Source organism: Lytechinus variegatus, chromosome 17 (assembly GCF_018143015.1).
Source record: "Lytechinus variegatus isolate NC3 chromosome 17, Lvar_3.0, whole genome shotgun sequence".
NCBI lineage: Eukaryota > Metazoa > Echinodermata > Echinoidea > Temnopleuroida > Toxopneustidae > Lytechinus > Lytechinus variegatus.
In genome coordinates, this window is record NC_054756.1 from 16,912,312 (window position 1) to 16,924,798 (window position 12,487).

The following is a 12,487-nucleotide window of genomic DNA, read 5'->3' on the forward strand; positions in this document are numbered from 1 at the left end:
TCTTTATGTTACAATAGAGAAGTGCAAATTTACTCAACAATATATCATGATATTGGAGACTACTGACTAGAATCGTTGAGGATTTTAGTTGTGACATATTTGAGTATACGTATGATAAGAGGGTTGTATGTTTGATAAGAGAAAACAATGACATTTTGAGCCAACAGGTGTGGTTTATCAGTTTTAGAACTTGTCAAAATAATTTCGATGTCATTCTGAATTAATTTTCCCAAGAGTGAGCTCCTGTATGAAATGACTGACAGACAATATTTTAATTGATAGATTACACCAATCTTTTTGTATGTCCCCTTTTCTCTCCTCCCCTTCTTTCTCTTCCTTTCTTTTCCTCTTCTTTGTTTTTATTCCCGTATTCCCGTTACGTAGGACTTTCCCCTTTAAAGATATATGCTCTTTCCCCGGGAAATTATCGAATTCGATGGATGAAGCGCCATCAATCTTAACAACAACATCTACCTCCATGTCATTCTCGATTTCATCAAGCAGTCCATCCTCCAAACCATCCCTCTGCCCAACCCCCCCCCCTCTCTCTCTTCGAAACACTCTGTCACCTCCCACATCCTTCCTAACTCCCTATCGCCTCCATATTGACCACCCTTTCCTTCCTCCTTCCAAACCGTGGTGCCGTGGTGTAGTGGTTCTGTCTCTCGCCTTGTTAACAGAGGGTCGTGTGTTCGAATCCCATCGTGGTCCGGCGTCCTTCGGCAAGGCGTTAATCCACACTTTGCCACTCTCGACCCAGGTGCTAAATGGGTACCCGGTAGGATGTGAAAGTCATAGTAGCTTGCCCAGGGGCCTGTTGCAGAAAGAGTTGCGTTTAAACGCAACTCAAAAAATCAAACGCAAGTCCCAAATGAGCGCTGTTGATTGGTTGAAAATCAAGTTGCGCATGATTTTTTGAGTTGCGATCGATTGCAACTCTTTCTGCAACGGGCCCCATGCAGTACTGTGTGCGCCTCATCAGCGACTGACTGGAATTCTCCCCAGGGAGTGGAGGATGTGCACACATTGTGTGCTGGATGACTGATTGAATCCGATGACCGGGGTAATTATATATCTGTAAAGCGCTTAAGCGCTATATAAAAGCCGATTATTATTATCAAACATCTATCTCCTCTCACCATGCCCATCCTAAGCCCATATCTCCTCCCTATTGGCCACCCCTTCCTCTTGTCAACCCTATATCTTCTCCTCTTACCCCCCCGGACCATCTATATGTCCTCCACCCCACCCTCCTTTCAACGAGCTGTCAACCCTCCCTCCTATTCATGCCTATATCCTCATCCCACCCCTCCCTCCTCCCAACCATTGGGGGCGGAGCAGAGGATTATCTTTTGTGTTTGGGGGGAGGGGGGGGGGGACGGCTATTGTTGCGTCCGCCGCCAATGCTTCAAATCCTCATTCTCCTCCCACCCATCTATAATTATCTCCTAGCTCCTACCCCATCCTCCTCAAAACACTTTATCTCCTCCCATCCATCCCCTTCTATCTCCTCCATATTGGCCACTCCGTCCTCCTTCCAAACCTCTCTCTTCCCCCCTTACCCTCCCGAACCATCTACATCTGTGATCGCGTCGTGGTCTAGTGGTTTTGACTCTCGCCTTTCAAACAGAAGGTCGTGGGTTCGAATCCTAGCCATGGCGTGTTTTCCTTCAGCAAGAAATTTATCCACACTGTGCTGCACTCGACCCAGGTGAGGTGGATGGGTACCGGTAGGATAAATTGCTTGCATGCACTGAGCGCCGGCGATGGTAGCTCGAGCTAAAGCCGGGTAATAAGCCAGGCAAGCGCTTTGTATCCTCAGGCAAAAAAACCGCTTTATAAATCCAGCTATTATTATTATCTCCTCCCATCACCCCCTCCCAGGCTGATATCTCGAATTCTTTCTACCCCACCATCTTTCTACACTTCTCATGCCATGTTTAATTTACCCCCTCCTCAACCTCCTAACTCTTGACATGCTGAATGCATGCCTTTTGCGATTTATTTATATACATATATTTTTTTTAATCTGAAGATGATGCATCATGCTGGCGAATACAGTAAATGGCGATGTTTGATTACACCATTTATAAATTAATTAATTCATTTATTTATTAATTACCCGCATGATTGTGACCCTTTTTTGTGATACCCAAAATACACATTTCATATACGACATGATAAAACGGAAAAGATATAAAAAGTACTTGACACCGTCGACTCCCTAGATATGCAATGTCGTTCTTAAAAACGTTAATACGAAATTGAAAAAAAATAATGTCTTTACATGGACTTTACTTAATCTATATGCGACTTGGGGAGATTTTTTTGGGGGGGTTTATCTTTGCAGTTGTTTACTTGTCGTTACTCTATCATATAATTGATTTCTTGTTGGGATGGACATGGCCTTCAAGTTCTGCATTATTTTAGTCAAAACAGTTCTGCGTGTGCAAATTTATCATCTGTTCAATAATTTTCTGGTTTCTAGAATTGGAGCCTCACAGACGCAACGGGGGAAAAGTCCTTCATGAAATAAGCTATCCTCTCACCGATCCGACCTACAAAACATTCTCGCTATCTCTGATGTTCGGCGACAAAGGGAGAACTTGCGCTTGATAATGTCAGCAGAATATGTCAACAGATCGATAAAAGGGGATATAAAGTGCAAAGATGAGAAATAATAAGTTATTCCAAGATACAATGAGTGAGAATATGAGAAAATTGTGTTTTTAGAGCGTCGACACCGAGAGACCACTTTGTGCGTGAATAACGAGGCAAAGCACCCCGCAGAGAGCAGGGCGCTGATGCGTGCGAGGCCCGGAACGCCCCGGTAATAGATCTTACAAGATGCGCCTTTCTCGATGCACGGCCATATGCTCAACATTTATTCTACTTTTCATTGTCATCGGAGAATGAAGAATTTCTTGAATATCCTCATGCTTGCTCGTGCTGCTCCCCTCATCACTCGACCTTTTCCATCTTAGCCTCGATCTCCCTATTACCAGATGCACCACCCCTCCCCATGTTCTATTTTACCCTGTCTTCCGTACTTTCTCCCTCCTTTTCCAATTACAATTCCGTGCTTCTACTTTTCATAGGGCAAGTCTATCCCAAAATAAGTTTATTTCAACTAATAGAGAAAAGTCATAGCACTGAAAATTTCATCAAAATTGATCTAATATAAGAAAGTTATATTATTTAGCATTTAAACATATTTCGGTGTGCGGGCTCTACATAAATGTTTGGTGAAAATTAGCTAAATTTTCATTGAATGACTTTCCCTTTTTACATCGTATTCACCATTTTTTCGTCTTCCTAATTCTTCTTCATCTCCTTCTTATATTGTTGTTGTTCTTCTCCGTTTTCTTCTCTTCCTTCTTCTTTTAATCTTCTTCTTCTCCCCTCCTTTTTCTTTTACTTTTCCTTTCCTTTCCTTCTTCTTCAGTCTTCTTCTTCTCCTCCTCCTCCTCCTTCTTCTTCCTCTCCTCCATCTTCATATTCTCCCCATTTTCTTTTCTTCTTCTTCTTCGTGTTTCCTTCCTTTCTCACTTCCTTTATCAACAGTTCTTTCCTTTGTTTCTTTCTTCTTGTTCTTTCTCCTACCCCTCTCAACCCCCCCCCCCATTTTCCCTTGCATCCAAACCCAACATAAATTGCCATCTCTTCTAATTCATCCTCTGTTTCTCATGCTATGGCAGAGTGTCATTCAGAAGATGATGCGTCAATTCGAATCATCCAGACCGCACATGAAATTACCACTTTGTTTTTGAATGTCCCTTAAACCCTAATGCTTGGAACAACACACGGGATTTCATTAATTTTTGTGTTCTCATAGAATGAACTGTGTCAAAAAATAATGAAATCCAAAATGGGGACTTCTTGTGTGTTATTACACTTATATAATACTTGTACATATTCTGGATAATTTGGACCCTTTAGAGATAGCTCCCTGTTCTGCAGCGTTTGAAATTGCATGATTCAAAATAAGATATTCCAAAATGAAAATGCCAAATTGTCAAAAACCGCTCATCACTGCATCGGATTGCAGGCTGTCCCGGCAAAGCAATTTTGGCGGGAAACTAAGGCCAGATGCAGGCGCCGTTTGACGTCTTATTACAAAAATACCTCGTTGACACGTTCAAAACACACACAAACCGAGATGAAATGATCGAGCTTAACTTGAAGTGACTTAAAGGACAAAGTTGATGGGATTTCATTTCGATGTGTTCCCTTCTATAATTGTGGCGTCATATATGCTCAACATTATATGTAAATTATCACTATATGATGATCGTGATGATACGGAGCCAATATCTCGGCTAGCAAATGGACAGTTATGTTGCCTCTATGACTTCAGCGCAGACAAGACATTTCGAGAATAAATCTACATACAATCCAAATATGAAGAGTATATAATTTCTCAATCAAATTAAACTAAAAATAACCTGAAATACGTACAGGGTATGATCCCCCCAATTGTAAAAATTAACGTAAGTATATAGTACGACCATCAATGTAATCAATATAGTACAATATTTTTATTTTAGGGAGCAGATATATGGGAATGGTATAGTACGAGCCAGGGGCCGCGGAACGGTTTTCAAAGTGGGGGGCGGGACAGACCATGCAAAAAAAAATCACACTCATATGGTCATTTTCACGTTTTTGTACACGGTTTGGACCCCCCCCCCCCCGCTTCCGCGGCCCCTGCAAGCATTGGGTTACCATGGTTACCAAACCACTTCATGATTAGAAAATTGCAATTTGGATCACATACAATATTTACTTTTACATTTGGAATTAGCTGCTAAATTGCAAGTTTGTATTTATTGATTATGGATTATACAAAGCATTCTGGAAAATGGTGAAAAAGAGTGGAATTGAATAATAACCTTTTTTCCGCAGTATAAGTTATGAATTTGAATAATTGTGAACCATGAACAAAACATTTCAGTAACCAACAAAAGCTTTCAACTTCTTCAGGATAAGCCCAAATTTCAAAGTCAAGATTTTGTGTGTAGTAATGATTAAGTATAAGCACGTCACATCAAGCCCCTTCACGCCAGATAACTGCATCAGCCGAGTTCGCTATGAACGCGATAAAAGAAGATGACGCGCAGATTAAAACCTGCGATTTTCCAAATCACTCTATTGGTAATCAAAGTACCGAATATCCATTCTCTATTTAGCCATTCCTTAATTGTCCCCCACCTTTCATTATCTGATTGGAAAGAGGCATCAATACTGTGAAATTTGTGACTCAATGTCTATTGGTTTTCTTGTTTGATTTGGGCAGACAGGCGGCGGTGGGAGATTGGTCAACGTATAAGTATCGCTCAAAAGACCCGCCCGATTTTCTGCAAGCCTTGAACTTGCAGACGACACCGGCATCGCAATCCCATTGAACACCCGCGGTTACCTAGCCAAGCGAAAGCGGATTAATCAATTTTAAGTCCTGGTGTTTGAGCTTTTCACTCACTGCGACTCTTGTATCCTCCTTTGCCACTTGAATCTAAATCGACATCATTACCAATTTTTATCTAATTCTTATTTTCTTTTCTTCTTCTTCTCGAAACTTTCCGTCTATATTGTCTGTGTATCTCTGCTGTCTGTCTGCTTGTCTTTCTTTCTTCTCCTCTCTTTGATCAAAGAAAGAGGTAGATGACATTTAATCGCTGAATATTCTTTCTGCCATCAATTTTAACTTTTATGTGGAACTATATCTCTATAAACGATTCTATCAAACGCGCTGCACTGTAAAAACTGCGGTGTTAAACCTGACACCAAATGGTGTTAATAGAGGACCACACCATGAGGTGTTAAAATTACACCCTAGAGATTAAACATAACACCAAAGAGTGTAAATGTAACAACAAAAGGTGTTGTAATAACACCTATAGGTGTAAAACTAACACCAGCAATTTAACACCGGTGTAAAATAACTGGTGTGGTTCTCTATGTACACCGGTTAACACCGCAGTTTTTGCTGTGTGCGGGGAACGTCTCCGTAAATTCATTTTCACGAAGAAGACTTATTAGGAAAAAGTATTAATGGCTTATTTAGTGTTTTATTTTAAGAATATGTATGTTTATTTTTAAAAATGTGATATAAAATTAATATAGGCCACACTGATTGTGAGTCACACAAGAGGAGTAAAAGTTGACGGTTACTAATTTCATGAAAGAAAAATGGCATTCTATTTATTGACTGAAAATGACAAAAAAGTGAGAGTTGACTTGCAAGTTAATATGTGATTAGAAATACCAAAATTTAAAGTGCCATCGCATTCAATAGACTCAAATGATCTCTCCCTTATCAACTATCTTACCTGGCTACGATCGAGTCAACTAACATTAAATGAAATAACTTGTTTACTTATAGTTTTAAGACTATATGGTTTTATCTTTAATAATAATATACATGACATAACTGTCATATTTATTTGCATTGAATCGTTTGAGTCTATTGAAACCGATGGCACTGTTCATTATGCCGACTTGAGCAAAAATCCCGGATAAAAGGAAGAGGAGAAGAGGAAGAAGAAGAAGAAATAGAAGAAGAAGAAATAGAAGAAGACGAAAAAGAAAAAGATGGAGAAGAAGAGGAAGGAGAAGAGGAGGAGGAGGAGACCTTCTTGAATAATGTGAATAATCCAAGTAGATCTTGGAAACAATTTGTTTTCGTTAATTGTATTCAACTTATTCTCAATTTTACAGTAAAGCTATTATATGCTCTGAACAATCGATGAAAATACTACCATAAAAAAGAAAGGTGAAGAGGAAGAGAGAGTTTGTGTGTGCCTGAGGGAGAGGGTGAGGGTGTGAGGGAGGCATGATGGTGCTGAACAGAGGAAGGAAAAAAATTCCAACTTAGTGAGTGTGGGTGTGTGTTGATGTTGGGCGTATATGAGCGGAAAACGAGAAGCCTGAAGAAATTAAAGCAAATAAGTGAATTCAGAGAAATAAAGAGAGAGACAGATAGAGAGAGGTGGGGGGGGGGGGGTGAAAGAAAGAGAGAGAGGGAGCGGGGTGAGGAGAGATCGTCTGCGATGTTTGTTCGACTCTTTATACTTTATTTCGCGCGCCAATAAGTGAGCTCTATTAGCGCGTTTGGATGAGGGAGATGGCGTTGATGGGGGATATTTTGAGTGGGATATAGGCGGCCTCATCCCGATCTCTTGGGATGATATAGGAAGGATACCCAAGCCAACGAGAGCCACTAAACTGATCATTTGACCGCGAAGAGTTGGTTGGTTTCCGATCCCACTCCAACTCGCTCTCGACACTCAAGTACTTACAGCAATTACCAAAGACGTCCAAATAACACCAGTTGTCTCTGTCAGCTTGTCGTCAAACAAAATCGTCCGTTTTGGCATTTCGTGTTCCATAATTTGAACTTCGCAGGAGTGGTTTACTCCGTATTACATTCGAATTTGCTTTGACTTAATATCATCAAACAGCAAATGAGATGTTTAGGAAGTCAAGATCCATTTCATCGTGATTTCTTAGTCAATTATTTTAATCATTTGAAGCTTTAGAAAATTCGAGTGTGTTGACCGAACTGCATGATGATCAACTTGTAAATCAACATTTGATTGAATTGCACTGTTCATTATCTAGCCTTTATCAATTTAATTGCAGTACATCAGAAAGTTTGGTGTGATTTTCTAGCGACTTTCACTTCATTAAAGTACATGAATTGGGAGGAAACCTGCCTGTCTGTTTTTGCTTGAAAATCTGGACAATCGTGACAATTGTGACTGCTTAAACCCAATAATCTTTCCGATAACTGCATTTTACTAGAGGAAATATATCAAGTTGCAGACTCAGACTGTGCATTTTTAAGACCAAGTCTGTAATTTCGACACTTTTCAGAAAGGAGATAAGTCACCATAACCTAAACGATGTGAGTAAAGGTTCTTCGAAGCGTTAGCACCATAGACATGACATGTTTCAGGAGACGGGCCAGGTTATTGATATAAGTTTGTGAAAAAGTTTGGAAATAATACATCCCGCCATTTTCTTTCAATTTCTGGTAACTGATTTCATTCAAAGCTCCCTCAGGAAAGAGAGGCAGGGAGCACCAGATGAAGTAAACTTTAAACGCTATTTTCAACTAAAAGATAAAGCTGACCCAGTTGTCTAAGTTATTTTATCAAGGTTAACCAGTGTGCTTAAAATGGAAAATCGCAGAATTGTCGATATCGGAGTGATAGAACAGTCTTTCAAACCTTCCAAGATGCAGGTCATCGACCAGGAGACATCGAGCGTCGACTACCCTCGACAGCGAGCCCTTCAATGCCTCCGGATGATGAGCAATTGCGGCAACGCTGAGATCTTCAACAAAGCGTTGTCTACGACCATGAAGATGCAAAGTCCGGAGTGGGAGGGCGACACTGATAGCGACGTCGATAGCGTCGTGAAGCATCCCAAGGAACGGGTTGATAGAGGATCGACTTCAACGTCGACGAGCGCGAAATATCACGGACATCGAGATGGAGTGGGAAAGGCAGTGAAGAAGGGCATGAAACCACATTTGACAAAAAAATGCGACCCGCGAGTTCAGAAGCAGATTCGGTTAAATATCAATGCTCGAGAGCGTCGACGTATGCACGATCTAAACGATGCCCTGGATGATCTACGGGGCGTTATCCCCTACGCTCACAGCCCATCGGTTCGTAAGCTGTCGAAGATTGCCACGCTGCTCCTCGCTAAGAACTATATCCTGATGCAGGCGAATGCACTCGAGGAGATGCGACGGATTTTCACTTTCATGAACCAGCCTCAGCTTTGCTTACCACCGGCTCTGTCGTCGACCACCTACCCGATCTCGCCCGCCTACCACACCCCTGACATCGTCGCTCGAAACAGCAGTGGGCATGCTCTTGCAAGTAAGGTCCTTGAAAGCCCCTCGACCGCCATCAATCTCCCAATCTCTTGCCGTCGGAATGGTGTGCAATCGTCATCATCGTCGTTATCTTGCCATCGTTGTATCGATAGACCATCCCTTAATCGGAATCATGAAAGAAGTGATCATTCCTTTCTCTGACTCTCAAACTTTCCGATTTTATGATGAAATATTTAATAACTTTCCTTATTTATTGTTCTCCCCAAAACTTTTGATTGACGGTGTAAACGTGGTCGAATAATTACGCTAAGTGTACAATCTATTGCATCAATAATTGTTCAATGTTATCACCACCAAAGTCATGAAAGTAGTGTATTTCTGTAATTCTAATACTTGTACATTGGAGATTTTGTTAAATCATGTGACAATGCCAGTTTAAGATAGATCCTAATCATTTCAACTGATCATGTAAGGGTAACTCGTGTTTTTAAGTTTGTATAATTTGAACGAAATAGAGTTGAGTTCTGAATTCAGATTACAGTGACGTGCATAACGTGATTATAATATAATTTCTTCGACAAGAGTGCATTCCATAGACGAGAGTTCGTTTATGAATAAATTAGTTTTCACACAGAAATATCATCTGCTACATTGCAACGTGACCGAAGTTTTAAGTTTAATTTGAAGAATCTGTTTTATTCAATCATTGCACTAGTTTGAATTAGAATAGGACTTGGTGTACACAATACATGGAGTATACATGTGTTTAATGTTGTATGACCTCAAGCTGATTCACAGTATATGAATACATCAAGGAGTGTTGGTGATTGTCATTGGCGAGTTTTAGAACCATAATGATAAATCTCTTAAGAAATGTATCTATTTCTGCCAAATATTTTGAATCTTTTGTCAAACATTACCAGCTATAGTATAAGATAAAATAGGCTCGTGTCAATAAGGTTATTTTGCATAAATCGTGATGGAAAAGTTATAAAAAAGATAAATTGTTGCAGATATATTTATCAATACAGGCTTTTTTCGGGAGATGTTTATTTTCTTATTTTGGTTTCGTTCGGCGAGTATCAATACGCACTGCTTGAAGAGGACTTTAAAATGTGAATTAATGTTACTGGTGTGCTGTCCGGTTATTTCAACACTTAAATATGTTTGAAAAATTGAAACCATTATCAGAAAAAAAACATACTAGAATTGTTTATGTGAATTTTGGTTACAACTCAGTATCCTGAAATGACAATGTGGAGCGTTGTGGCCCAGTGGATTAGTCTTCGGACTTTGAAACAGAGGTCGTGGGTTCGAATCCCAGCCATGGCGTAATTTCCTTCAGCAAGAAATTCATCCACATTGTGCTGCACTCGACCCAGGTGAGGTAAATGGGAACCTGGCAGGAATTTATTCCTTGAAATGCCATCGCGCTGTAAAAGGCTGCGAGACTATAAAGCCAGGGTAATAATTTCCAATTAAGCGCATAGGGACGCATTTGGCAGTGATATGCGCTATATAAGCATGTTGGTATTATTTTTATTATTATTATTATTATTATGACCGTTTATATTCGTAACACAATTGCATGCTATATGATATTATTGAATTAGAAAACAGATTTCTATAGCTCAGCTCCAAAATAAGGAAGAGGGGTGATTTGTGATCAATGAGGTTTTAAAATTACATGAAGAATCAATCTGGGAGCATTACTTAAATGCAGGAATAAATTAATCAATGAAATACAATCATGTATTAGTCGATTTTAGGGTTACTATGTGTATAAAAGAAAAAAGAGTATCTCTTCATATAAATACTCATTTCCTTCGCACATCGTAATGTTATACATATTGCTACAGTTCAATTTTATTTTTATGTTATGTACTTCATAGTATGTTATGCTTCTAAGATATCTCTATTTTGGACAAAGTACCTCCATTCCCCTGTATAATTCCATTTAAAATGGTGTTAATGTAATAGTTAGCAAGTATATTGAATTTTGATTGGGATTATTTATATTCCCTTTCTTGAATAATTATTTGGCTGTCAATGAACAACTTGGTTCAAATTTTGAATGATTGTGAGGTGAATGTTGCACTTGAGTTTACAGGGAAACAAATAAAAATATGTATAATTACGGTATATAATACAAGTTAGTCGTAATGAATAGTCATTTTGTCTGGTCTCTATGGCAACGCTACGTCATGTACGTGTTGGAACAAAACTGAAACATGTAACAAATAAACATTACATCAATCCCTTCAACGCCTACGCTAATTTTGATTCGGGCAACAATTTGTCTTGTATCGCGATAGAACTTAATTTTTTTCTAGCTAAAATCTTTTCTCGAGTCAATTTTTTAGGTGAAATAAATGTAGGCGAACAAGTCTGTTGAGAAAATAAGGATATTAGTAACGCTTTAAGTTCATTTGGCTGATGCAAATTTTGATTTGAGACCGATTCATGTCTATGTTTTTAGATCTATTGATAATTAAAATTTTAACGTTGCGTAATAAAACAAGGATGCCATTAAACACTAATCGACGATCATTATACAGTTACTATCAGAATTTATGCATTTATATGGCTATTTTCTCGGGCCTTAAATCTTTTATCGAGTCAATTTTGAAAATATTGAATGATTTTCTTGGATGTATTGATTTTGGCTCAGAGCCTTCTCCCTCTAGTTCAGATACTAATCATGGCTTTCTAATATTCACCTACCATTCAACAATTTGCTAAATCAACAGCCTAATTCGAATAAGTCTTATTCGCCCCTGCCCTTTCCTTTTCACATTTGATCCACGATATGAGCACAAGGGGGGCTAGCAAAGTGGAAAAATGTCCCCAAGGTTTTGTGATTGTTTTAAGACATTAGTGGTAGGCGGAGTATAGGGATTTGGGATGTTTTTAATAACAGCAGCTCCGAGGCAAAGCTTCAACCGCAGATAGGCGGCCAATCACGCCGGTATAAACACGCAGAACCAGCCTCGTGTACTAATCCCAATTAGAAGATGGTTTGGAGGTGATGGGGACTGCTCGAAGGAAAACATGAAACCGACAATTTCCTCGGGAGATAACTTGACGAAAAAGTGATTGAATTAGAGGAATGAAGAAGGTATGGAAAAAATGGGGTAGAAATCAGTCAAAATAGGATCTAAGGATTGGGAATTCTAGAACATGGTTAGAGAGAGGATGTGCTGGCTGCGGAGAGCCGGGGGCCTTTTGGTGCGATCGTTCGCGCAGTCCGCTCACCGCAAACCAGGCGTGCAAATGGCGCCAATTTGCGGTGGAATCCCACGTCGAATCCTGTACGATGACAAGTTGCCATTTCAACATGTTTATCTGCCGCGTTCACTTACCATGTCAACATCTGTCTTCTACGAACGCAAGGAAATTGCGATTGTTTCACTTGTTTCGAATGTTCCTCCTCACCCGATATAAAAACAATTTTCATCAATCTTTTATAAAATATCAAATCTCATAAATCGATGTTAAACGTTCAATATCACTTCTAAAGACAATGTACTTAGTAAGACCAACTCTTACAGTAGAATAATTAAATCGACCATCTAACTATTCCAACGCTGTTTTGAAGTCAGAGTTTACAAAACGTTGTGTCATGTCAAGAATAGTTTC

At 39.5% G+C, this 12,487-nt stretch overlaps 1 protein-coding gene across 1 annotated transcript; it reads left to right on the plus strand.

Moving 5' to 3' along the window:
* Window positions 1-7,258: 7,258 nt before the first annotated feature.
* On the plus strand, window positions 7,259-9,192 carry LOC121431066 (class E basic helix-loop-helix protein 22-like). Its single transcript, XM_041628538.1, has one exon. The coding sequence runs from the start codon at window positions 8,180-8,182 to the stop codon at window positions 9,047-9,049; it is 870 nt and encodes a 289-aa protein (XP_041484472.1). The 5' UTR covers window positions 7,259-8,179; the 3' UTR covers window positions 9,050-9,192.
* Window positions 9,193-12,487: the final 3,295 nt, after the last annotated feature.